At 36.9% G+C, this 26,079-nt stretch overlaps 3 protein-coding genes across 6 annotated transcripts; 1 reads left to right on the top strand and 2 right to left on the bottom strand.

The window, feature by feature from the left end:
• The first annotated feature begins 272 nt into the window (after positions 1-272).
• On the top strand, positions 273-3,231 carry LOC118433251. Its single transcript, XM_035844991.1, has 7 exons — positions 273-401; positions 539-600; positions 668-738; positions 813-1,561; positions 1,627-2,083; positions 2,599-2,726; positions 2,799-3,231. The coding sequence occupies exons 4-7, from the start codon at positions 1,061-1,063 to the stop codon at positions 2,886-2,888; spliced, it is 1,176 nt and encodes a 391-aa protein (XP_035700884.1). The 5' UTR covers positions 273-401; positions 539-600; positions 668-738; positions 813-1,060; the 3' UTR covers positions 2,889-3,231.
• On the bottom strand, positions 2,942-7,360 carry LOC118433252. 3 transcript variants are annotated; one of them, XM_035844994.1, is made up of 5 exons: positions 7,258-7,360; positions 5,900-6,117; positions 5,460-5,585; positions 4,576-5,162; positions 2,942-4,057 (listed from the first exon to the last, which is right to left on the bottom strand). In XM_035844994.1, the coding sequence occupies exons 2-5, from the start codon at positions 5,929-5,931 to the stop codon at positions 3,756-3,758; spliced, it is 1,047 nt and encodes a 348-aa protein (XP_035700887.1). In that variant the 5' UTR covers positions 5,932-6,117; positions 7,258-7,360; the 3' UTR covers positions 2,942-3,755. The 3 variants fall into 3 exon arrangements, with proteins under 3 accessions (XP_035700887.1, XP_035700886.1, XP_035700885.1); XM_035844993.1 differs by lacking the exon at positions 7,258-7,360 and adding an exon at positions 6,210-6,580; XM_035844992.1 differs by lacking the exon at positions 7,258-7,360 and having other exon boundaries at positions 5,900-6,580.
• A 968-nt stretch (positions 7,361-8,328) lies between these two features.
• LOC118433263 lies at positions 8,329-15,203 on the bottom strand. 2 transcript variants are annotated; one of them, XM_035845016.1, is made up of 8 exons: positions 15,067-15,203; positions 14,802-14,987; positions 12,324-12,701; positions 11,556-11,890; positions 11,012-11,144; positions 9,918-10,416; positions 9,280-9,407; positions 8,329-9,201 (listed from the first exon to the last, which is right to left on the bottom strand). In XM_035845016.1, the coding sequence occupies exons 2-8, from the start codon at positions 14,934-14,936 to the stop codon at positions 9,088-9,090; spliced, it is 1,722 nt and encodes a 573-aa protein (XP_035700909.1). In that variant the 5' UTR covers positions 14,937-14,987; positions 15,067-15,203; the 3' UTR covers positions 8,329-9,087. The 2 variants fall into 2 exon arrangements, with proteins under 2 accessions (XP_035700909.1, XP_035700911.1); XM_035845018.1 differs by lacking the exons at positions 14,802-14,987; positions 15,067-15,203 and adding an exon at positions 13,347-13,477.
• Positions 15,204-26,079: the final 10,876 nt, after the last annotated feature.

Here is a 26,079-nt window from a genome sequence, read left to right as displayed (position 1 = left end):
GTAGTTAAATAAATACATGACTTATGTATCATCTAATAGTAATAAAAAATAAATATTTACAACAATATTGATTAGTCATATTCCTAAGGGTTCAAATTTTTATGACGATAAAAGCTTATCTTAATAGCTTACCTAGTAAGAAATCAATGATTCGAAACGCTATAAATATTAAACAATTTTTTTTGCACATTCCTATAAAAGCTAAATGTGTAAATAACGTCAAGTCAATGGAGACATTTTCATGCAAAATTGTCGCTCGGGCAACAAAGAAACCGCGCAAACAGGCAGCACACGAAATTTACATATTTAATCAGCCGGGTTTGCAAATTTTTCGCTTTCTTTCCTTCCTTCCTTCCTTGGTTATTTAAAATTTCTAATTGTACAAGTTTACATTTTCGGTGGTGAGCAGTTAATTAACTAATTGTCCTGAATTAAATATCTTTAATTTATAATACAGATTTTGTATCCGATTTAAAATTAAGCAGTTATTTGTCATTAAGAATTTAGATTTTAAGATTATATTTATTTCTGATTTTAGACCTAGGATGCAGTTCCAGTTGCAGTCATCATCTTCTTCGACCCCCACTTTTCCCAATCTGAGTATGTCGTCGTGTATCCAATATTTCATGTTAATTTAAAAACCAAGCTTCTACTTAATTAATTCCAGGCACGGCAGCAGCTCCCCACAATTTGTCAGACGATAATACCCCCATCTCAAAAGCTTTGAGCAATCCATTGGTCAGTTATAAACAAAAATTCCTAAAAAAAATTTAAAAACCTTTTTCCCTAAGGAAATTCTGAATTTCCACCAGATTCGTGACCTCATATTTGCCCAGCTGACCGTCTCCGAGCTGAAATCGGCTCGCCTCGTGTGTCGCGAGTGGGCCGAGGTGGGCACCAGTTTTCTCGGAAACCGCACCTTTCTCAACCTCACCCAATTTTTCCGCTACGTCGCCCCAAACTTGTACGAAGTGACCCCCGTGGCTCAAAATCTGATGCGGCACGTCACCATCACGGATAAATTTCACCCCTCCATCCCCCCCAAAAGGAGGCTGCCGTCATGACTCAAGTTTTCGAGCACGTGTCCCAATCCACTCGCCAAATCCACTTTGACATCGAGCAGATTAAATTCGTCACCAGCTTTGTCAACGGGATGAGGAAGCTCGGAGATCTCCCCAATTTGGAACATATTTCCATATCCGTCTTCTGGATGGGGGGGATAGGCGTTTACCCAGCCTATAAGAAGCTACCCCTGCTAACTAACCTCACCTCACTCACTTTCCACCTTAACGGTCACGTTCAACAGGCAAGTTACGGATTTCAGCCCCTCCTCCAAATCTTGATCGACTCGGCACCTAACCTCACCTCTTTAAACGTCCGCTCGTCTTCCTACCCTAATCTGGAGGGGTGCAAAAAAAACCTTAAAGTTCTCAAATTCGTCTTGGTCAAGCCTGCCCCTTCCTTTCTTCTGGACTTCAACCCTGCCATCAAAATGTTGGCGGAGGTGAAGGATTCTCTAATCGAGATGGAATTTAGGGATGAAATACCGGCCATGCTACACGTAAGTAAAAATTATATAATATTTTACGGGTTTTTTTAATAAGTACGATATATACTTTGCCGCAGAGCCATAATCTGGAGGAGTTGGACGTCCCCGTGATGTCGAAAATGACCTCTGTCACCATCCACCCGGCAGCAACGTACTTATTTCCCGACTTCTTTAACGAGGACCACCTCCCAAGACTGGAAAGTCTATTTCTCAGCGTCACCAATCGGTCAGAGGGGTTGGCTTTGTCACCCCATTTAAACCTGTGGAAGCCACATGGCGGAGTTAAATCTCTCAAGTTACAACTCGGTGAGGTCGATGCAAATGAGATCGGGCGACAGATTGTCGCACTATTTCCCTCCGTTACGAAATTTGAGCTAATATCCTCCCTCGGGTGTAACAATTCCGTCCTTGGGATAAACCAGATGATGCCCCCGTACCAAAAGTGGGACCTGGAAGAAGCCCTCGTTTCCTGGGAAGGGGTTCATACAGCCGATACGTTAGTGGCAGTCCTGAAAAATATGGCAGCTTGGAAAGGTGCGGATTTAATCTTTCTTGTACTCATACATACCTGTTCAATTTCATTCATGACTAATTATGATACTGAATGAAAATGAATTTCCTGTCATTTGAATGAAAATGAGTGGAAGATTCCGTCATTTCAAATGAATGACTTCACTCCTTTCATTTTTCACCCTATTGGGGCGACGTACCTAACAAATCAAGTCAGATGAAGTGAAATGAAACGAGTTTGAATGAAAATGACTTTCAAATCTTCAGTCGGAAATCGGGATGACTGACTTTTGAATGAATATTAAATTTTTGAACAGGTATGCTTGTACTGCCTTGCAAAGAGTTGTTCGCCATGCATACATATGTATTTTCACCTCACTGTAATCTTGTTTATATCGCTTTATTATCAACCAGCTTGCTTGCTGCAAGAAAATATGCCTGCAATTAAAAGAACAATTTATTCTTATAGTTTCTTAACCCTGTTCATTAGAATGTCATGAAAAATGACAATTCAAAGTGTTAATAATATTATATTTCAGGGGACAAAAGTATCGAGTTCACGTCCACCTGGGTCATGAAGGATGACTTTTTTCCCTCCATTAAAGATCTCATCGTACACAGTACGGGATTTAAAAGTGTCCAAATCTCCGGTGGTTATTGGGGTGTGGTACGTCAGTTTTTGAACAAATTTTAAAAATGCACCTACATACTAATTAATTAAGTTTAATCATAAATTCAGGTGCCGGAAATTCTGGCAGTAATACAACCAATACTTGAAGGTAGTGGTGCTCCAATCCGTATCACGGGAGGGGTCGTTTCCAGCGCGTAGCCAGGGATAAGTTGGAAAAGGCGACTTTAAACCATACTTCGTCAAGATTTTTGGCATTTTTTATTTTTTCTGAGACTCAATTTCAAGGGCAACCATTTCCATTCTTTGTATGCATAAAAGTTACATTCGAATTATTATAGTTCTAATTAGACATTAAAATTAATACAACATTTTGTCAACATTCTAACTCTGAATGAATTATGTACATAGTTACACATATATAATTAATGTATGTACAAATTAAGAAACAAATATGTAAGTTAAGAGTATCAACGCCACACACAACTACATATGTGTAAATGTTAAATTTAAATGTTAAATAAACTTTGTAACAATAATTTAACCCCTTTGTCGTATATACATTGTCTTCAAAATTATTATCTTTCCTTGAGATGTATGTATGTATATAACGGCCGGCCCAGTTTTGTAATGTCTCACTAAACAAGTTATTATCATTTTCATAGTGGAATTTCAACATATAATTTCTAATTTGGAAAAATTACCGTAACCTCTAAAGTGCGCAAAGTGTCGCTGAAAATGTGAAAGTATGCAAAGCAACTGGTCGAAATATGCACAGTTGGGGAGACCAATTGTACAAAAATTTGACGCACTAGAAGAAATGACGATAGACCACGGAAACTCTTTAGAAAGAGCCTTTTATCGCGAAAATTTTTCGAAAAATTCAGCAAGTTTTAGTAGTCACTGGTCGCTAAAATGAAAATTAAGGCTCCACAAGTTTTCCAAGTTTTACTTTAAATCAGGAAAAGTTACAAATTAAAGTAGCTAAGTCAACGCAAAATAAATTAATTACCCGATTTTTTTTACAAGTTTAACTCTTCATTTACATTATTGAAATACACGAAACAATTAACAATTCGCAAGTACATAAATTTGCACTTTACGAGAACCTGGAAATTCTCGCTTCTGGAAAAGATTCCAAACTCGATCCATCATTTCATCCCCCGGCTCCTCCTCCCTCTCATCGAAGCAAATCCGGGCCAAGACCGGAAATCTGGCCGGAGTTGTGTGGGCGTCGAGTAAAATCATGTCCCTCATTAAGGCCACGCTTATCTCGAGGTAGCCCAATTTCCCGAAAACTACTCCATCAGAAGGAGCCTCGATAACCACGCCGATGACAGTCACACCAATCCCGTAAGATTTGTAGAGCTCTAAAAAGATTAAGAGAATAATTAGGAATCATCAGGGACAAATTTCTAAATACTTAGCTAGCGAATTTTTTGTGATGTGTGGGACAATGCGACGGTGTCAAGCGTAACGCTCCGATTTGGTTGAAATTTCGAAATTACGTGGTCCCCGTCAATACAACCAACGTTTCTTGTGCAATGGTCAGAATTTGCCAAAATATTTGAGGTCAAAGTTGAAAAACGGGCGATTTTTCCCATGCGGAGGTAGCAAACTCATCTTCCCGTGCTAAAAATTGCATATTTTTCAACTTTGCCCTCAAATATTTTTCCAAATTGTCACCATCTTACAAACTCCCTCACGAAACATTGATTGTATTGATGTGGACCACATAATTTCAAAATTTCAACGAAATTAGAGCGTTACGCTTTACACAATCGCATTAAGTATAAAATTCAGCCTCAATCTTCCTTTCAAACAAAAGGGTAAAATTATTTTTTAGAGTGCGCATAACCTAAAAATTTAACAACCCAAACCCACTCACCTAACTCTACCAAATTTGGCATCACCGGAATATTAAGAACTCTTCCATGGTCATTCTCTTCATCAAAAATACGCCCCAAATTGATCACCAGCTTGCTTAACGATTTCTTAAAGTATTTCAGAATCCCTTCCCCCTCGGCGCTATTCATATCATCAATATTCAACGTTAGGCTCCTTAAAGCCCCCAAATTCCCCTGAATCCGTTCAAATACGGGGGTCACGTGGAAATAATGCGGCGTGAAGAGGAGTTCCTTCATCATTTCCGGTCTTCCCGGAATTTTTTCTAATTCTTCAAAAAACAATTCCGCGATCATGTGACACACTCCGTTGTTGATGCCGGATCCTTCGAAACTTTCCAGATTTTGAGAAATTGCAAAAATCCGTCGTAAAAGAATCCGGATTCCTTCTTCACCCTCTTCGTTCACTTCGTCCGTCGAGAGTCGAAGTTTCTTCAAGCTTGGGAGCTGGATGGAGGGCAGCGCCGCGACGAAGTTGACGTCAAGACCACACCAGTTTTTGAAGTCGATACCTAATTCGACCAAATTTACGGCGAGAGTCAAGATTTCACGTGATTTTGAGAAGAAATTCCTGCAATATTTTAAAAGAAATTCAGGAACGAAATTGGTAAATTTTGGAGAAAATAGCGACGGAATTCATACAATCCTTGGTAACATTGTTAAATCCATAAATTCTGAAACTTTTACGAAATGTTGCAAATATTTCTAAGGAAACTTATTATTTTTGTGAATTTATATACTCCTCGGATCAATGGCGTCTCTCTATTTGGTAAAAGTTTGTCAAACTATTTTACAAAACGCACGGATTTTACAAAGTTACGAAGTGAACTGCCTCAAAACGTATCTATTAAATTAATTGCTTGCTTACTTTGTCATTTCTACGTGCATCTTGAGAAATCGAACCTTGTCCCCCCCAATTCGCCGCACTATTTCCAAGGCCACGTTACCAAAACGTTTCGGAGGGGAAACAATAAATCCGGTAGTTGCATCGTACCTGTTCAAAAAAACTTTTTTCATTCAAAGGTCACTCATCCCGATTTCTGAGTGAGGATTTTCATTCACATTCAATCATTTTTTTCGTTCAAATTCATTTCATTGCACTTCACATCATCTGACTTCATTTCCTACTTCGCCCTATGTATTAAGCATAGGGTGAAAAATGAAATGAGTGAGAAATCCTTTCATTCACAGTCATTAATCCGAAATGAAGGAATCCTTCAGTAATTTTCATTCAAATCACAGTAATTTCATTTTCATACTCTATCATAATCAGTAATATGAATGAATGTGAACAGATGTGTTGCATACGTTCTTAGAGTGCCGATCGTCATTTCGACCATGGCCCTGGTCGGGATTCGCCCCCCTTTTTTCAAGGTTTCGAAATATTCCTGGAAAGAGTTCGAATCCAAACAGATTTTTGACCTTTTGTCCAAAAGGTGGGTCGCCTCCGAGTGGAAAATTGAGTTCGTAGGGGCGCAAGCCTTCAAACCGTGAACCGACAGATTTTCCAAAATCAGGTGGACCAACTTGAAAAAAATTAATAAACAATTAAAATGACGATTTTTTAATCAAAAACTTTGATATATTTAAATTGGATTGAAATTTTGCATTTTTGTACTAAATAATTTGAGGTAGGTAGGTAGGTTTATTCAAGATTGATATAGCGCAAGCTCTTACAATCATCATCGTTCATTCATTTCATACAAAAGTTCATTCAAATTACATACATAGTTTCATAATGATTAAATCTAAGAATTAACAAAGTATGTGCTCAGTTGTGGGCATAATCCACAAGTAGCACACGGCATCCCAATACAGGCTAATCACACACTATGATAAATTTATAAAATCTAATGATAATATGTATGTAGCAGTATGGGTGTAGAGGAAAAACCGGAGATGGTCTCGGAAAACCTCTACATGTATTGGGAAGTTGGCCCAATACACCATTCGGCCCATTACTGCTGGACACCAGGTAGGAAAATGAATGGCAGGGATACATAGGCGGATTCCGTGGGGTGGTGGTGATATTCAAATGAGGGTGGCGTCTGCATGCGGAAGTAGACGGTTGAAGGTTGTTGGGCGGGGGCTGTCCACGGACCGCGGGATCTTGCCCACGTCCCCCATGGAAGCCGGGGCCGACGACACCCCCACTTGCCCCTTCTCCCATCACAACACAATCAGGTCATGGGACCCCCGTAGACCCGACTATGCCGCCCTCCGACATGCACGACCCCCTCCTCCACTCTTCAACCAACCACTCCCCACGGTCACCACCCCGATATGCCAAACAAAAACCTACCTGGGGGAGCCCCTCCAAGGCGTAGATCCTCCTGTGCACTGGGTCCTGCGAATCCATCTTCGCCTGTTGGCTCAGCTTGTCGTTGCTGGGACGGGTGTGGCAGGGGGTGTCACTAGGCACGCAGGTGGGGGGTGTGAGTGGACGAGGCTCACGTGGCGAAAAGCCCTTAGGACACACTTTACTTGCCCTGGCACACCCGCGACCCAGATGGAAGAGGATACAGATGCAGAGCGAGAGAGAGATACGTCGTGCACGGAGGAAGCCAAAGAGGAGGTTGTATACCAAACTTTTGTATGAAATGAATGAACGATGATGATTGTAAGAGCTTGCGCTATATCAATCTTGAATAAACCTACCTACCTACCTACTAAATAATTTGAGAAAACGAGTTCTTCCGGCGTGCCATTGACCAAGACTTGGACCTCCCCCACTTCTACTGTCGTCATATTTTTGTAGAATTTGTAGAAATTTTAAGTTTGGAAAAAATTAAAAATTTAAATAAATGTTGGAATCTATAGAAAGACACGAGTTTGTTTTGCATTTTTAATTTCCCACGAATCAAAGTCTGACTCAGGGTGTCCTGAAATGCAAAATATTCATGCCTATACCTGTTCATAAATTCAGTTTTCATTCAAAAGTCAGTCATCCCAATTTCAGACTGAAGATTTTCAGTCATTTTCAGTCAAATTCATTTCACTTCACTTCATCTGACTTCATTTCTTACTTCGTCCCATGTATTAAGCATGAAAAATGAAAACCTTCATTCACAGTCACTCATCTGAAATGACTGAATCTTTCACTCATTTTCATTCAAATCAAAGGAAATTCATTTTCATTCACTATCATAATCAGTCACCTGAATGAAATTGAACAGGTATGATTCATTCGCAATTAGGGTTGCCGTCTCAATGAGACGGTCTCATTGTGAAGATGAGTTTGAGATGAGATGAGAACTCACGTGAGACAGGCAAAAGTTGTGAGATGAGATGAGTTTTTTAGTGAGACGAGATCAACTCATTACCAAATATAGGTCATTTTTCTGGGTGTTTTGTGTTTAGCTAGTTTTATCTGAGAAAATGTGTCGTATTATAAAAACAATGTTCGGATAATACACATGTTGTCTACAGCATTAGTTTATAAGAGGGGCCGTCCATAAATTACGTAACGCGAGAGGGGGGAGGGGGGGTCTAAAGCTCCAATGATATCGTGCCTATGTTACACATGTTAAAGGGGGGAGGGGAGGGGGGTCTAGAAAATCACGATTTTTGCATGAAAACAAAATATTGGCTAAGGTTTCAACTTTTTCCGCGGAATGATTAATTGGTATTGTTGTAATGCAAAATGCTATGAACGTGGCCAAGTTTCCAGGAAATTTTGAGATGTACAATTAAGATTTATGCAAAGTCAGTTATACTAATTAGTTAAACACAGTTAATTATTTTAAACAGGGTTTATTTAGCCTTAACAGGTTGCTTAATAAAAATTCGTACAAACTTTAAAAAAACGCAGAGATCTTTAAATTTCCACAAGGCTGGGATTTTCTAATGTTATAAATATTCTTACTTACATCTATACTTTTAGTTATTCCACATATAATATTTTAACCATTATTTTTAAGAAAATATATAAATATTTTAGATTCTTTTCAAAATACATAGCTTTTCATAACGATTTCAACTATTTCAAATCCAGAGTAAATTACGTTAAACAGTATTTTAACATCAATTTTCCCACAATTCGTACAATTTTTTGTTAAAGTTTCGTTCACATTTTTTTATAAATTTCTAACTAAATTGCTCTACAAACTCGAAAATTACAAAAAATTTGTCCAGAGCTGAGAAGAACTGAGTAAAAATGTCTTGATTTCATAAATTTTTAAAATTATACACCCCAGATTTTGACACTCTTTGCCGAATCATATTTAAACTTCAGAAAATCTTTCCGAAAAATCGAAACTCCCTTAAAAAATCAACTCACTCACTACAAATTTTTGGTTAAGAATTTTAAATTAATTCCCAGCGTGGTGAAATTATTAAAAATGTTCAAGATTACATTAACGTACAAAAGGTTTACAAAATAAATCTAAATTTTGGTAATTCCTCATTCATCCTGTCCTACTTTACGTTCACGTTACATAAATCTAAAAAACCTAATTAATGAATCTTCTAATTAATCATTATTCAGAAGATTAAAGTTAATATAAATCCCGACGCTTGCTCATCAGGGACGAGGCACTATTCGTAAATATCACGTTTCCTTTATGCTTCGCCACATAATTTGTTATCCGCGGACCACTATCGCCACGCAGCTGGAATTTCAAAGATGACAATAACTTAGCAAAAATTGTATTTCATAATTTTATCAAATTTCAAAAAAAATTGCTTACCTTAAATGTAAAGTTTTCCAAAATAAGGAGTCCGATGACGGGAAACGTTACGTCTTCCGGCGGGTCGTCACTACCATCATCCTGAGTTACCGTCTCGTTATAGTCCACAAGTTTCAACGTCTTGAGACCTAATAATAATCGGATTGAATTACGCAGTGGCCGCGGAAGCTGTGGGGACATGTCCCCGTGTCACCACGGCTTCCGGGGCCACTGAATGAACACACTAATACTGAGAAAACCTTCTTATTTTACATACATAAAACTCCACTACTACTTGTCGCCGAAATGGTCAAAATCCTCTCCCAGAATTTTAAAATAAATTCCCAGACGGGAGAAATCATTAAGAATGTGCTGATTTCGTCACCTTTGGCGATGAGATGTACAAACTTTTTCGCACATACGTACAGAAAATAGTTTAAAATTTAAGGGCAAATTTAATGGCAAATTTTTAAAGGGAAAAACCTCCACTAACTAACCCGCTACAAGATTTTGGATTGAAATTTCTACCAATTATTATCAACTAAAACCAATTTACTAAAATCCTTGATAAAACCTTTCATTTCATTGACAAAATTCCCTTAACTAATGCAAACTTAAACCAGCTTTGCCATTTCAACATATTTAATTTACTAACTAACCATCCAACTCGGGCAGACCCGTCGCATGCATAACTTCCTGCATCGACTTCACCCAATCCAAGCGGACCACGAGATTCTCCACCTTATCAAACATGGCCACCAACAATTTCAACAATTCCGCGAGTCCCCCACTCTCCGTAGGCCCGTCATCCCCCAACCAGGTGTCAATAGTGATGAAGAACGACTTCAGGTTCGGGAAGGCGGGTTCAATCGGTGGGAAATTATCCAAGACAAGGCGTGATTTCGCACCGATGAGGAAATTCGCCATCCCGAGTGTTTCCACGTGACTTAAATGGGTATCAACATCCATAAAAGTTTGGTAGAGGCGCCCATTCCCGTCAAACTCGGGGTCTTCCCGCAACCATAACTTCTTCAGGGATGGAAAATGCTTCTTGGTCAGCCTTTCGAGCCCTATCCCATAAATGTTGACGGCATTGAAGTAAAATTCCCCCAGTTTTGGGAAGAAGGGGAGCCGGAAATTAGACACTTGATCGACGACCTGTGTAAACAATGGGAAATACACAATATTAAAGCATACCTGTTCAAAAAAACTTTTTTCATTCATCCCGAGTTCAGTCATCCTGATTTCTGAGTGAAGATTTTCATTCACATTTCAAACTCATTTCATTTCACTTGACTTCATCGGACTCCATTTCTTTCTTCGTCCATGTATTAAGCTTAGGGTGAAAAATGAAATGAGTGAGAAATCTTTCATTCACAGTCATTCATCGGAAATGACGGAATCTTTCAAGCATTTTCACTAAACTCCCAGGAAATTCATTTTCATTCACTATTCCATCATAATCACTCCATCATACTCCATCATAATCACTCAAATGAATGAAAGCGAACAGGTATGACCAAATAAAGTAAATTTTTAACAATTTCTTTCCCCTCGGGGAACTTATTTTTCAATTCTGGACGACAAATTTCCCCTCTGTGAGTTTTTTTTACCCAGTTTTCCTAAACTTGAGATACCTTCGGCAAAAAAAGGTTAAAAATCTGGAGCGTGTATTAAAAAAATTGCTCTTCAAATTTGTCGTTCAGAATTTTAAAATAAATTCCCAGAAAAGGATTTTGAACAATTTCCATACATTTACGACGGTTGGTGTCTCCTTGAAAAGCATCTTGGAACTCGACGACCCCAACACAAGCTTTTCCAGCCAACCCGAAACTTCTTCCAACATGCGAAAGACCTTCACCAGAGAGAAGTCTGGCCGAATATCTCTAAACACAGAAAAAATAACTTTATCCAATATTTCCGAAAAAGTATGTACGAAAAGAATCAAAATTTCCCAACAATCAACTCTCTCAATCTTTGTGGTCCAATCCAATCCAATGTCTTTGAACAAAGAAAAAATTTTCACGTACAAAATACCTCAATATTTTTGAAAAAAATACCTACTTATTTTGTAAACATTTCAGATATCTTTTCAAAATTGGAAAAACAAAAATTTTCAAAAATATCCACATTTTTTCAAAGAGTATTTAAATGTCTGAAAACAAACGTAGAAAGATTGAAAGCTTGACCCACGGTCGGAATCAAATAAAAAAATTGGAAATAAATACATACATATCTCCCCCCTCTACAAGTTTGTTAGATAAAAAAGATATTCAAAAAATTAAATATTTCCGAACCTATGGGTATCATCATCCTCATCATTGTCTATAAGCTCAAATCCGTACGGGTAACCACTAAAATCCACAATTTTCAACTTGCTACATGTCGTCAGAACAGGATAGAAGTTATCTTCAATCTTCAACTCCTCCAAATTGGGTGATTTTTCAATAATTTCTTCCAAGAAGGGATGAAATGTAGACGCATTTCCGGCGTTTTCAGGGTTTTCGATGCTCCCTTCGGCTCTACAAAACTCCAGCCTTCGAATATGTCTCATTATCTCCGGAGTTTCCAGGGCTTCCGGCATTAAAGGGGTGAAGGGCCCTTCGGGGTGGCGCTCGTAAAGGGACAGGACCTGGTCAAACAGAGGGAAAATTGCATGAAATTCCCAAGGGCCGAGATATTTGCATCCGAGAGGAGAAAACGAACAGTAAATTTTGAGAGTGTAAAATTTCTCCACTTTTTGAATGCAAAATATCTCGGCCTAATCGTGTCCTTTGCAAATTTCAACCTAATTAAATTCGTGATCACGTGAGAAATTTAATTAGTGTTACAAATTTTGGCAACTTGTAGAGCAGGTCATTACCAAATTTTTAAAAATGTTGACACTTTTTGGCCGAGGAAATCACAAGTTTGAGAAAAAATTGTAACTCGGCTTCAAAAACTCACCACCATTCCATTAATCAACTCACCACCGACTACAATCCACAATTTTTAAATAAATGTCCACCACGTGTTCAAAATTGAGTAAGAAAATGTCCTCATCTTATCACCACAATATTAAATACCTCCAGGTTGGGAAAGAATCCGCAATCCACGATAAGGTAGCGTAATTTCGGCAAAAAATAGGGGTCCATCTCGACCTTCAGGTCCCCCACGAGGACGCCTTTTTCCATCAAGAACACCGCAAACTTATGTCCAATACTGTCCCATTTGGCGAGATCCTTTTCCTCAGCGTGGTCATAATCGAGGTAGATCCGTCCACAGAACCGGTCGTCGCAGATGGGCATCAATTTGTGGAGGGGTCCCGACCCACAAAATTTGTTCAGTGAGAGTCTCGAACATTTTCCGAGATGAAACGTGGCCTCCCTCTCCCAGTCTTTACAAACTTGGCGACACGCTTTTAACGCGGATGGTGGCAAGAATCCGAAAATGGCGGATTGAACCTGTCAAGATTAAAGGAAATTAATTTAGCAAAATATTTGTATTCAAAATTCCTTGGGAAAATGTATCCTATTTTGAGCTCGGTTCTTCACAGGGGGTGGATTGGATTTCCAGGAGTGGTACAGCCACAAAAAAAATGAAAATATACATATGGAAATGCAGGTTTTTTTGTGAAGAACTGGACAGTTAATTGTTGTCAAAATACTGTATTTTTAAAAAATCGCAAAGAAAAAGATGTATTTTCCCACCGACAAAAAGTTAATTTCTTCACAAAATTTATAATCTCGTATGACTGCCTTAGCTCTGAATTTGTTCGGGTATTTTAGACGTCTACAAAAAGACGAGAATCTCCATCCAGAAGGGAACAGTCGTATGAAGAAAATGCACATTTTTTGTAAAAAAATGGACTCGTCACAACTCAAGTTCTTAAAATACTTCTTATTTTGATACTCGCTATAAAAAAAGGTTAAAAATGCATATTTTCATAAGACTACTGCCTTCTCCGCGTAGATTTTCATCTTTTCAGCCCTTAAGGAAATCCAAACCCTGTGTAAAACAAAGCTCAAAATATTCCAAATTTTAAATCTCCCCTCTTCCCAGGGCTGTTACACCCACAAAAAGCCAAGAATCTACCCCAGCAGTCGTACCAAGTTACACATTTTATGAAGAAAACCCTAACTTTTTACCACTCTCAAAACCCTACACATATTTTAAAAAATCACGAAAACAAAGTATTTTTCCAACCACAAAACTTATATAATTTCTTCACAAACAAAACCCTTCCCTTGTCCACGTAGACTTTCTCCTTTTCGTAGGTTTCACACCCCTCAAAATCCACACCCTGGGAAGAATTGGGCTCAAAATAGGGTCCATTTTCACATCATACTTTCATCATTCCTAATTACACATTATTAAGTAGCTTCAGCTACTTTATGTGAAGACTTTGTCTGTCTGTCTGTCAGCAGGATATCAGGAGAACGGATCGAGATAATCGAAATCGGTTTTCGCCATCATACATAGGACCCCAGGGGGAGGATCCTATCAACTTTTGGGGGCAACCGGACCACACCCCCTTTGGCGACAGGGGGTGTGGTCGGGGCAAAATGAGATTTTTAGTGCAATTTAATCTATAGGTGAAATAGAGTAAAATTATGTGTTCCGGAGTTGTGCCACACCCCCTCGGCGCCAGGGGGTGTGGTTGGGGCAAAATGAGATTTTTAGTGCAATTTAATCTATGGGTAAAATTAGGTGAAATTGAGTGAAATTAAATGAAATTAAGTGAAATTAAGTGAAATTGAGTGTTTCCCCGATTTTGCCGCACCCCTTCGGCGCCAGCGGGTGTGGTTGGGGCAAAATGAGATTTTTAGTGCAATTTAATCTATAGGTGAAATAGAGTAAAATTATGTGTTCCGGAGTTGTGCCACACCCCCTCGGCGCCAGGGGGTGTGGTTGGGGCAAAATGAGATTTTTAGTGCAATTTAATCTATGGGTAAAATTAGGTGAAATTGAGTGAAATTAAATGAAATTAAGTGAAATTAAGTGCTTCCCCGATTGTGCCACACCCCCTCGGCCCCAGGGGGTGTGGTTGGGGCAAAATGAGATTTTTAGTGCAATTTATTCTATGGGTAAAATTAAGTGAAATTGAGTGAAATTAAATGAAATTAAGTGAAATTAAGTGAAATTGAGTGTTTCCCCGATTTTGCCGCACCCCTTCGGCGCCAGCGGGTGTGGTTAGGGCAAAATGAAATTTTTAGTGCAATTTAATCTATAGGTGAAATAGAGTAAAATTATGTGTTCCGGAGTTGTGCCACACCCCCTAGGCGCCAGGGGTGTGGTTGGGGCAAAATGAGATTTTTATAAAAAATTAATCTATAGATGAAATAGAGTGAAATTAAGTGTTCCCGAGTTGTTCCACACCCCCTCGTCGCCAGGGGGTGTGGTCGGGGCAAAATGAGATTTTTACAAAAAATTAATCTATAGGTGAAATAGAGTGAAATTAAGTGTTCCCGAGTTGTGGTGGGACCGTTTGGGGTGAAGTACGTCTGAAGCTACTTCCGTATGCGCGTTTGCGACGGTTTATATAATACTTAATTTTTTTATACCAGTGGATTCAGGAGAGCCGGATGATTTATCTCCGTTTGCGAACCGACGGAAGATCCGCTTAAAATTTCGGAACGTTCTTCGCCCGGCGACAGGGACATGTTCTCTTCAACATCGACATCCATTCGGGAATCCATTCTACGATTTTGAAAAGGTTGACTTCAAATGACCCAAGTCAACTTAAAAAACTGAAATAATAATAAAAAATGTACAAATTTATTTCACCATATATTTACCTGTGGTTAGGATTCAAAAAAGTATTGTCACCTTCCGTGTGGAATTAAAATTAATTATGATAGGGTCAAGTAATTTCCAAAAGATTTCGTAAAATTTTCACCAAAAAATTCGATCTGCTGCGGCTGCTACTGTTTTTTTCTCACAAATCAGAAGAAAAAATTGCGCACGGACTTCAACCTACTTGTCCACGTCACCCCGTAAATCGTCTCAAGTTCTAGTCAAAAAGCGATTATGAAATCTGTCATAATCATAACTGTTCAATCTACTTCATGTGACTGATTATGATGGTGAATTAAAATGAATTTTGAATGAAAATGATAATGAATTTTGAATGAAAATGAAAATGAATTTTGAATGAAAATGAAAATGAATTTTGAATGAAAATGAAAATGAATTTTGAATGAAAATGAAAATGAATTTTGAATGAAAATGAATTTTGAATGAAAATGAAAATGAATTTTGAATGAAAATGAATTTTGAATGAAAATGAGTGATGTGAATGAAAGGATTTTCTCACTCCTTTCATTTTTCATACTATGCTTAATACATGGAGCGAGTGAAGTAAGCAATGAAGTCAGATGAAGTGATATGAAATGAGTTTGAAATATAATGATTGAATCTGAATAAAAATCATCAGTTAAAAATGAACGAAAAAAGTTTTTTTTTTGGAACAAGTATGGTCATAATTTACATATTAGGTAACTTAAAATAATATTAAATTTTAAAATATATATTTCAATACAAGTCCTTTATTGAAAATGCATTTTGCAAAAGATTTCACAATTTTTAATTTTTAATCCAAACTGAAAATATGACCGTTTGAGACTTAAAATATAAATATGGAAAGTGAACAGGTATGGTCAAAATATATTGTTTTTTTAAATAAAGTAACTTGTTAAAAAGTTACACACTTAAAACAAATAAACCCATACCGAGTAAAAGTCAATCCGTAGAGTGGTAAAAAGGGCGACGACGCTGTACAGGGTTAGCGAGCCCAAAAGTGCAAAGGGGTAACCAACTTTACTTCACGTTGAGTTGGCTATCAACCCAAAAACGGGTTATTCTGTTTTACCCTATTATGGGTAACCTTTACTCAGAAACTCTGCAGCGTTTTAACGCGGGCCGGGTTACTGTTACTTTTTTATGGGTTACAATACCAGATGCGCCAAATGCAAATAAATAAATATTTTTAAATTATTGATGAATTTATATTTGATTTATAATAACGTTTAAATACTCTCAAAACACATAAATTACATAGTGACATTACATATTAATTGACAATTTATAATAATCATAATTTGATAAATTTAATTCAATTAAGCCGAGGAATTATCTGGCCAATTAGCGCTTGAACAACAGGAGTCAGTGTGAAATTCTCGCAAGGTTTTCCTGTAATTCCGTGCTGGAGAAACTGCCAAACATTTTTCGATTCCACTGGGGGTGGTAAATAAAATACTGTGAAAGATTTTAGGCAAGTATCCAGCGCCAGGAGAAAACTTGATCCACATGGGATGGCGAATTTGTCCAAAATTACAAAGAAAGATTCAATTCTCAAATCATAGGTCGATCCTAGGGCCAAAATGAATGGTGCAGCATTCCTATTTTCACTCAAAATATCCGCGACGTGGGTATTTTTCTGAACAAAGTATCAAAACAAAAGATATTAAAAAAATATGGACAAAATATTCGGTAAACATATAATACAACACTTCGCAGAATTTTGTATAAAATTCTCACCGATCGGAATAGAATCAAGCTATCTCGAGCATCAGAGTTTGATGCTTTGACAGTCCGAGCCCTACGAGGTTTTTGAGCCACTGGGCGTTGCTCATTTTCTTCATCCGAAGAACTGCCTGCAATGCCTAATCTGCTTCCTGTAACACCCGGAAGTTGCAACCTCGCCCGCGTTGCTCCTTTATTTTGCCCACTTGTTCCTTCTTTAACGGAGTTTAAGCCAGTTGAAATCTTGCGTGCGCAGGAAGGCAGCAAATACGGAAGAAGTGAATAAGCCAACAATGAGATGTCATCTGTCAAGACATATTAGCCATCAATAAAGGGTTAATTAGGATCGCACATTGATAGCGTCAGTAGTCAAAATAATTATGTTTTCTTTACCCTCAGACAAATCTGATTTTGGCTTATGAAGTCCCAGGGTTTTCTTATAATCGATTGAGCTTTCTTCGGCGTATCTAATTAAAAGTTTTGAAGCCGGCCATCGCTCATAAACGATTAGGTTGAGCTGAGGGTGTCGCAGATTAAAATCTTGAACGATCTGGAAAAAATGAATAGAAAACCATTTAACCACATTAAATTTAATTGCTCGTGCAATTCATAAAGAAGTTTTTTGTGTTTATTTATTGTCTTCATTTTTCTTAAACCAATGAAGGGTTCTTACCATTCCTTCAACATCAAACAAACGAGGAATAATTCCAGGTATTCGACGAAAACCAGCGAGGTTGTCTTTCATCTCATCTCGAATAACTGTTCGGCGCATAAACACGGTGGATTTCATTGTGTCAACAATATCTGCACCTCTATTCTGTCTTAAAAATTCCAGCATTTTTTCATCAGGTTCGGGATTTTCTGTATAAACGTAGACAATAAATTAATGAGCGAACTGATTTAATGAGATGTAAGATAAAGAAACACCTACCCTCTTCAAGTTCAGAATCCCATGATAGCGAGCTAATGTCATCCTCGACCTTGTTTTCGATTGCCTTCTTCTTGGTCAGTTTTTTTCGTTGGTTTTTAATTCTTTCTTCCAAGAATCCCATAGGTCCGCTCGAATGTGCAGAATTAAAATACCACATTTCAGCCCCCAAATTCTTCCTACGAGGATCTCCAAGAAGTGGATATTTGTTTACCAAATCAAGGGCCAGCTGCTCCATTGCCTGCTTACTTGGGCTAAAAAACAAGTAGTGATGAGACTAAGGATATTAATTCGAAATCCCAAAGCATGACAATGCAAAATAATTTAATTTGATTTTCATTATGTTTACCTTCTACCTAAGTTTTTAATTAATGCGTCCACGAGCGCATTACAAATAGCTTGGCGATCTTCACGAATTATGAACATGTTGGCAGGAACTTTATCCAGGATAACCCTTCGTGCGGCCTCGCTTTCTAGCAAGATTGATTCCAAATTCAGTTTCAAGAATAATATTTAATTGTTGGTAATAAACAGTAACTATTAATTAATAATTGGCACATTATATTATACACACTTGGCCTGATAACTTACAAAACTATAATACTTTATTGATGTCGAAGAACAATCACCATGAAGAATCTCGCGAGTGTTAGCCTGCCGATTTTCTGCAAATGTATGAAGCACTTGAGAATTTCCTGGCGACAAAAGGTCAAGCTCAAACTCCACGCTCTTGGAATTTGGACCAGGTGGACTTCCGAGAATTTGTACACTTCCCTTTGATACAAATTACGGAATGTTTATATAATAAACGCATAATGTATTTTAGATGCGTTGTTCCGCAATTTACCTGATGATTCATCTGCACCAAAGCTGTTTCTGGTAAGATTTCGCAGACATTGGAACAATGGGGGCCAACCTTTGGGGTGAATGATTTCCGGAAAAGACCTGGCGAAACTCTCAATCCTCGTTCTCTCATTTCCTGTTCACCTAGCAATGCACCACTAAAACCGGATGACTGAGAGTCCTATTTTCAATAAAAAACAAAACCAAATTAGCTCATACATTTATTGGTTTATTTGTCGTTAAATACTCTATACAAACAATATATACATAAACAGTTTCAATAATCTTAAAATTTAACTTACATAACTATACAAATTTTACGGGTAGTATGATATACCTTTCTAAATCATTACAGAATGAAATTGACGGATAAAAACACTGAAAGTACTTAACGTCATTACAATCTAATATAGCTAAATTACCCGAATCAATTAGCTTATAACCACAAAAATGCTCCACATGTTCTGAACTAAAATGTTGCAACACGAAATAACATTCGTCTTCCTCATTAATAATTGATTTAATTAAACCGAAAATGGGATATTGAGTACAACGTTCCACCAAGACAAATCCACCCACCTCAAAGATGGAACCATTTTTAATTATTTTATATGAGACAGACACTTTTTCGGAAATTTCTTTGCAAAGATAACTTGCAATCATACCACCACAATCCATATCAGACAAAAAATTATCTTCCGTATCGGAGCATTCAAATGTGTGTGGGGTGAATTTATCTACTGCTAGTAATTTAAAACATCGAGCGAGTTGAAAACGATAGGCCAACGACTTGGAAATGTTTCTAAAATTTCCAATCACATGAGCCGTTGGTTTAAAAAATTTGTGCCTAGCTTCGAACGCCATGCTCCAAAACTGTCGAAGTGGACCTATCTGCCTAATTGCTGAACTATAATGAATCATGTGGTGGTGCTTAGGTTTTAAGGGTTTTCTAATCAAACCTGTGTAGGAATTCAAAAATTCTGAAATCAGCGAATCCAAGTAAATTAAGCCACTTTTACTGATCTCATTCGAAAGCAGAATTCTAGCTATTTCATTTAGCAAAATATAAAGTGACCACACTTTATGTTTTTGATCAATTAAATCACCTAAAATGATTGGCAGAAATAATAGTAAACAAATATTTTCGGAAGCATTCTGACCCGACTTCGTGTCACCTTTCAAAAAGGACTGCTTAATTTGGGAGGGTCGGCTTCCACAATAATGTCGACCAAAATCAAATGATTCTAAACGATAATTTAATTTATTAATAGTAATTAATTTTTCCGAAACTAAACTACTAATTAATGCATGAAAAAGATCTGGACCAACTCCCTCAAACAAATCATACATAATATCAAACACGTAATTTTTTGTGACATGAAAATATGGCAAGTCATTAAAAATTGACCGAAAACTAATTCCTGTCTCGCGTAAATTATTAATTTCAACATCCTGCTGGTAATTAACTTCTGAACGAAGCTGCACTTTTTCTTCGATACACTTAGTTTGACACTCTCTTTTCTGCATTTTACATCTGCGACAAGGATAGTTTGCATTAAATCCCTCTGAGAAGCCGAGAATAGTGTGCAATCCTAAATTGTCCCCTGATAGCTGAGCTAAAACGATTTTAATATTAATTTGTTCACCATTATGATGAATAGCCACTCCCTCTTTCCATAACTGCAACAATTCGTTAACAATTATTCGAATTACAGCGTTTGGAGAACAAAGTTTAAGATCTTCCGTTTTTAGTGAAGCAACCAAAATGATGTTTTCAAGTTTTGAGTTGTAATGCTGTGGCAGATTAAGGATTGAAAAGTAAAAATTAGCCAGCTTATGTTTTCCGCTTTTCGATCCTAACGGATTGGCAACTTCCGCATCATCATAATATAAATTAAGAAACAAGACATTTTTATCAGATTGAAATTGCTTAGCCAATTTACCACTATAAAAATTTGAATAAACCTCACCATTGTAACTAGAACGATTTTGTAAGATCGAATAAAAACCTGGTTTCTTGAAGAGTTGGGCAATTGATAACTTGATTGGGATATACTGCATTACTACCGATTCGTAAACTTGACCTCGAGTCCTTAAATTATGTGATTTAAAACAAATATCACTGTCTAACACAATTTCTTTGGGGGCTATCATAAAATCATTTTTAATTAGAAACTTGTCCATTTTATATTTACTACTAAACTTATTGAACATTTCCGTCAAATTATGGAACGAGTTAAAACCAATATCTATTCCAATGCTATTTTGTTCAAGCTCTTTTTTTACTTCACCTTTGCAAATATTTATAACTTTATCCACCGTTTCTTTCACTACAGAGATGATTTTAAGGCATGTCGACATTGGAATTTTGCCGGATTCTAAGATACAGGCATAAAGTTTCGATACACAATATTCTAGCTCTTTGGTTGAATTCTTTAGGTATTGAACATTGGTCTCCTCTTCCTCATCATTTGTCGTATCAAGGACTGACAAAGAATTACGAACAAAATTTTGCTGCGGGATGTTAAAATGCACATAGCCTTGTAATAAATCTGGATGGAATTTAAAAAAATTTCTATAATGATTAAGGTACGACCGTCGTTGGAAATGACCCTTGCATTGTGGGCATACATACTCACTGTGTATCTTTAACTGGTGAGAATCGGTCAAATGTTTCGATAAGCTATTTAGATTTTTATATTTAGCAATGCACTTGAAACATACATATACCGAGCCAGCGTTAATTTTGCTAATCGCGTTGAATAATTTTGTCCTGTGTTCAATGCTCGGAATAAGTTCTGCGAGGTCCTCCTTTGAAAGTTCCAGTAAATCTTCATCAGTAATATGATGCTCTGGAAGAAATTAATTATTAAAAATTAACTACAATATTTGATTATGATTTGCATGCCAAATAACTGAAGTAAGAATGTTTAAATTGCCTTACCTTCAAATTTTGTGATATATTCGGCCAATCCACACTGAGTGAGAACTCGATGCACCTCCGTTTGACTCATGTCGATCAATTTTGAATAGTTAAATTGATTAAGAAACTATTTTCTCTAAAGTCCTGCATCAGCAGGAGACGTACTTGAAGACTGAATGAGCGGCATGGTCTGGCTTGCGGAATCTAATTACCCGCTCCACTTTTTACTTGAGATAAAAAACCACAACTCCTTATGAGGTTGTGGCAATACGCCCACGAGTAAATCGGTGGCTTTTACCTGTATCGAGGTTATTTTGTATGCAATGTGGCATGGGGTTATGAATTTTACTCACCCACGCATTGACTTTACCCCCGACAGTATTAACCAATTTTTAACCCAAAAACAAGTTAAAGTCATTTCTTAGAGTGTAATTTCTTTACAAAAAACGGAATTTTTGACTCATGCACTGCTGCATACACTCTTTTATCCAGATCTTTATCATTTTGTGGGTGTAACAACCTTGGAAATCCACCACGTGAAGACGCCCTTGGTGTGAGCCAATTTTCCAAAAAATATGAGTTCTTCCCAAAAAAGAAGTGCATACATACCTACGAAAGAAAACGTACAAATATTAGCTTTGCAAAATCATTCAAAGCTCAGTTTTCAATCCAATTTTTTACCAAATTTATTTCGTCTAAATCTTGGCAAATTTTAGGTATACAAATGTGGTTAAAAAATACGTATGCACACAATCAAAATCCTTATTTTTTTCATGATTTTGATTTTGACGAACAATTTTATTTATTGAGATCCAAAATTATACCCTTCGCTTAACCTAGATCGTAAAAACAACCTGGCCAAAGCTACAGTTTCTGGCCGCTTTGAAGCCAAAATCGAAGGGGTTAGTATTTTGCATTTCTTGAAATTTAAAAAAATAGTTGGAAATTATTTTAGTACAGCATCTCTTTTTGATTTCGCGTTTTGGCCCCATTTTTGCAAAACTAACTTATCCTTAATCTCAAAATAAAATTGTAATAATTGTCCAGAAAATTTTGTATGTATATCAAAATTTACTGAATCTCAAACATAATCTGTTTTCCCTTCAAATCAATCCTCATTAAATGTCCGAAGCTAATTAATAAAATCCTTACGCATAATTTTTCATATCATATCATAACCATATCATAAATTCGGAAAATAATTTCACCCTAAAATTGCATCCATTCATACGTATGAAACTAATCCCAAAATTTAGTCTGTGCCAAAAAATTCCACCAAAAAATGACACGTTACTTACATACCTGCAACCTCCAATTACTTTTACATTCCAATTCAATTTCTCAGTATATACATACATATTTAGCTCGTGAATGAAATACACATGCATATTTAAAAAATAGAAAATTAAATATTGAAATAAATAGATATTTAATTATTTTATGTATCTTTACATGAAAATGACCCGACAAAATTTATATATATACATATTTAGCACCCGTTAAATAAAGTGACGTAATATCCGTCCAGCTACACTTTTAAAAATCTGGTAGAGTCACTCCGTATTGATTTGATAATAATTTCCCACCGGATTGGTACTAAATTGCTGCTCCTGAGTGGTAAATTTTTCATTACCACAACATTACTGAACGGTAATACCAGTTCCGGTAGAGTCACATATGTACTCCGGTCTGTAATGATTTAATACCAGTTTTCTAGGAGTGTACGAGTGATATGTGATGACAGGACACATATTTTTAAGATGCTGCCCCACGAAATCTACAGATTCATTCAGGCAAGCAAGAAGAATGAAAATGAAATCCCTGTCATTCCGTCATTTCAGATGAAAGACTTTTTCACTCTTTTGATATTTCACCCAATCCTTAATACATGAGAAATGAGAAATGAAGTCCGATGAAGTGAGATGAATTTGTATAAGAATGACTGAATGCGAATAAAAATCTGGATGTGAATAAAGCTACCCCGCAGCCCGTACCAAGCTATCCCGCACCCCGCTGGTCCGTCACGTCATCCGCACCAGGCACCCCGCATCTAGCTACCGCGCAACGCGCTAATAAAGATACCGCACCACCCTCACAAATTACTCCCAAGGAGGTGTGGTCAGAGTTGGTGGCTAGAGTAGGTAAACGTATAAATCACCTGCTGGATGATTTTTTGTTGATGATTCAAAATCCTTCCCATTACTACACCTTATCAACTCCCCCCATTTAATTTATCACTTGTCAGCACTAACAACTTTTTTTGCAATGTGGTCTTCCACCTTATCACATGAGGTCATTCCTGCCGGGGACAAGTTGAAGCTTTGGACCGTCTTTCGCAACGTGGGAGTGGAAGGGGAGGGGATTTTGAAGACGGCGAAATTGGTCCATGTTCACGACAAGGAAGGATTTGTCGTCACCAACATGGACGAAATGTATCACTTCAGTCAAGAGCTTGGCGATATGAAAATCATCGCGATATGAGATATAAGAATTCCTGAACTGTGCCACGTTCGGGTGAAAGGTAGTATCCATTTTTGAGGAAGATATTAATGAAAACTAGTTGTCTAATTTTCGTGCCTGCTATTATGTTTGTCATTGGATCAATTAACCTCGGAATTAATTAGGAATTACACCTCTACTCTTGGTGCAGTGAATCCCGCACAACCAAAACTGATACACCAATTAAAAAGGAAATGGCCGCTGCTTTTATTTCGAGAAGGAAAGGTACACGCCAACGCAGGTGGTGGGTCTGAGGAAAAGGGAGGTACGGGAGGCGGCGTTACAAACAATGGGGATGTGTATCACTGGGGTACAATTTGAGGCAATGTTGATGGACAAGGAACAATGAAATTTTAAAATAGGCAAGGATTTCTGGAAGGTTATCTCGATAGGCTGTAGTTTTGGGCTAACTTTGGTAAAATTAATATAGTTTAAATTATAATATAATAAATAAATAATAATATGGATAATATAATACAGTATATAAATAAATCATAATATAAATAATATAATGTAATATAGTACAGTATAATAAAAATAAAAATATAATTTACAAAACTTAAAACAGTCTTCTTAATTATAATGTACCCTGTATACTATGTATAATTTTTATCTGGAACCATAATTATTAATAATCTCACCATACATTCTCGAATTGGTTACTAGTATTAAACTGATGCAGAATAAATTAAAATTGATGATGATCTTTCGGCAAATTTGTCCCAATACACTTCTTGCAAGTTAGGGTCAATTTTGATACAAAATAATTTGTGTGCTGATATGATTAATTTGTACTCATCATTCATGGGAGTTCATGAGTTTGAAATATCATTCTGGTTGGAGTAGGGAGACTGCTACGTACATATTCTATTCCATAATTGACAAACCAGATGGATGGGGTTCACAGGGTAACCGCGTTTAGTTTGAAATATTTGAATGATCTGGTAAAAATAATAAAACCGTTGCATAGTTATTTCTTGGAGATATTCCTTGTTTTTATTTATTCGAGGTTCTTCCAAATTGGCCTCTTAAATATTAAAAGAGTTGATAGATACGTATTACATAAGCGGATCATGGCGTTGTTAAAAACTGAACAGTATACTTTTCAACAAAATTAAAATTACTACAATTCGTTTTAACCAAAATTTAACAATGACTTGTTCACATATCAAATTAAATCAAATCCGGTAGCAGAAAACTATCGGTGACTTGCTGCTGCGATCACCAATTTGCGGATGTTTCCTTAGCCAAGTAAATCGAGCATGTCAGTGAGGTCTTCAACTGAGGTTTTATCGATGAGCCGATTGTCCAAAATTAATTTGATCACGTCCCCCTCCAAATACTTAAGTGATAATAGAAATACGGAATTATACTTTTGATAACGTATGAAGGGAAACTACAACAGAAAATCATGTACCGAAGCGTTTGCTAACGCAGCCTTTTGCATCAAAACGAATGCATTGTCCGCGCTGATATTCCGCATCAGAATCTCCCCACAGGAACTCTGAGCTTCCTCGTCGCAATAACAATTCGCCTACTTCATAAGGTCCAAAAAATAATTCTGCACATTTAATACTTCAATTTTAAATTGCCACAAATTTCGAAAAACGTTGCATAAATGTGTATCCATTTAACAGATTTTGAACCCCGGAAATTTTGACCTGTGACACGTTAGTGACCGTTTCAAAAATTTTGAACGGGCAAAACAATATGATATGATATCATTTTAACGTATGAAACACTTCTTTTACACCTAGGTTATATTCGTTGTAACGTTTATATACGGGGATAAAATAAAATGAACTTCTGTATCAAAATATTTATTTGTTGATGACTTCATTTCATTTATTTTAATTTATTAGGTAATTATAATTAAATATGGGCTTTTCACAGATAAAAAGCGTTTTCTTTTCCGATTGAAAACTTATAAGTAAGTAATAATTTTGTTTACGGGTTATTTTTTTGAGAAAAATTTATGATTATGATTTTATACCAGTATTCGTTTTAAAATTTAAGATATAGTTTGGAGGAAGAATTCTTATCAAATTTTACATGATTTCCTAGGTTTGGTTTAGGGTTTTTTCTTAAATATCTAGATTTTATCAATTTCGTCATACGTTGTTTG

The sequence above is a fragment of the Folsomia candida genome, unplaced genomic scaffold (assembly GCF_002217175.1).
Source record: "Folsomia candida strain VU population unplaced genomic scaffold, ASM221717v1 Fcan01_Sc045, whole genome shotgun sequence".
NCBI lineage: Eukaryota > Metazoa > Arthropoda > Collembola > Entomobryomorpha > Isotomidae > Folsomia > Folsomia candida.
This window is presented reverse-complemented; position numbering and strand designations above follow the sequence as displayed.

Bases quoted from the DNA above. Each gene is read 5' to 3' on its own strand.
- LOC118433251 (XM_035844991.1), top strand. From the start codon at position 1,061: ATGACTCAAGTTTTCGAGCACGTGTCCCAATCCACTCGCCAAATCCAC. The intron at 1,562-1,626 runs GTAAGTAAAAAT...ACTTTGCCGCAG, and splicing joins AAATACCGGCCATGCTACAC to AGCCATAATCTGGAGGAGTT. The intron at 2,084-2,598 runs GTGCGGATTTAA...ATTATATTTCAG, and splicing joins AAATATGGCAGCTTGGAAAG to GGGACAAAAGTATCGAGTTC.
- LOC118433252 (XM_035844994.1), bottom strand. From the start codon at position 5,931: ATGGTCGAAATGACGATCGGCACTCTAAGAAC. The intron at 5,586-5,899 runs GTATGCAACACA...TTTTTTGAACAG, and splicing joins ACGATCGGCACTCTAAGAAC to GTACGATGCAACTACCGGAT. The intron at 4,058-4,575 runs GTGAGTGGGTTT...TAATCTTTTTAG, and splicing joins GCCAAATTTGGTAGAGTTAG to AGCTCTACAAATCTTACGGG.
- LOC118433263 (XM_035845016.1), bottom strand. From the start codon at position 14,936: ATGGATTCCCGAATGGATGTCGATGTTGAAGAGAACATGTCCCTGTCG. The intron at 9,408-9,917 runs GTTAGTTAGTAA...GATTATTATTAG, and splicing joins GGGTCTGCCCGAGTTGGATG to GTCTCAAGACGTTGAAACTT. The intron at 9,202-9,279 runs GTAAGCAATTTT...TTGAAATTCCAG, and splicing joins TGGAAAACTTTACATTTAAG to CTGCGTGGCGATAGTGGTCC.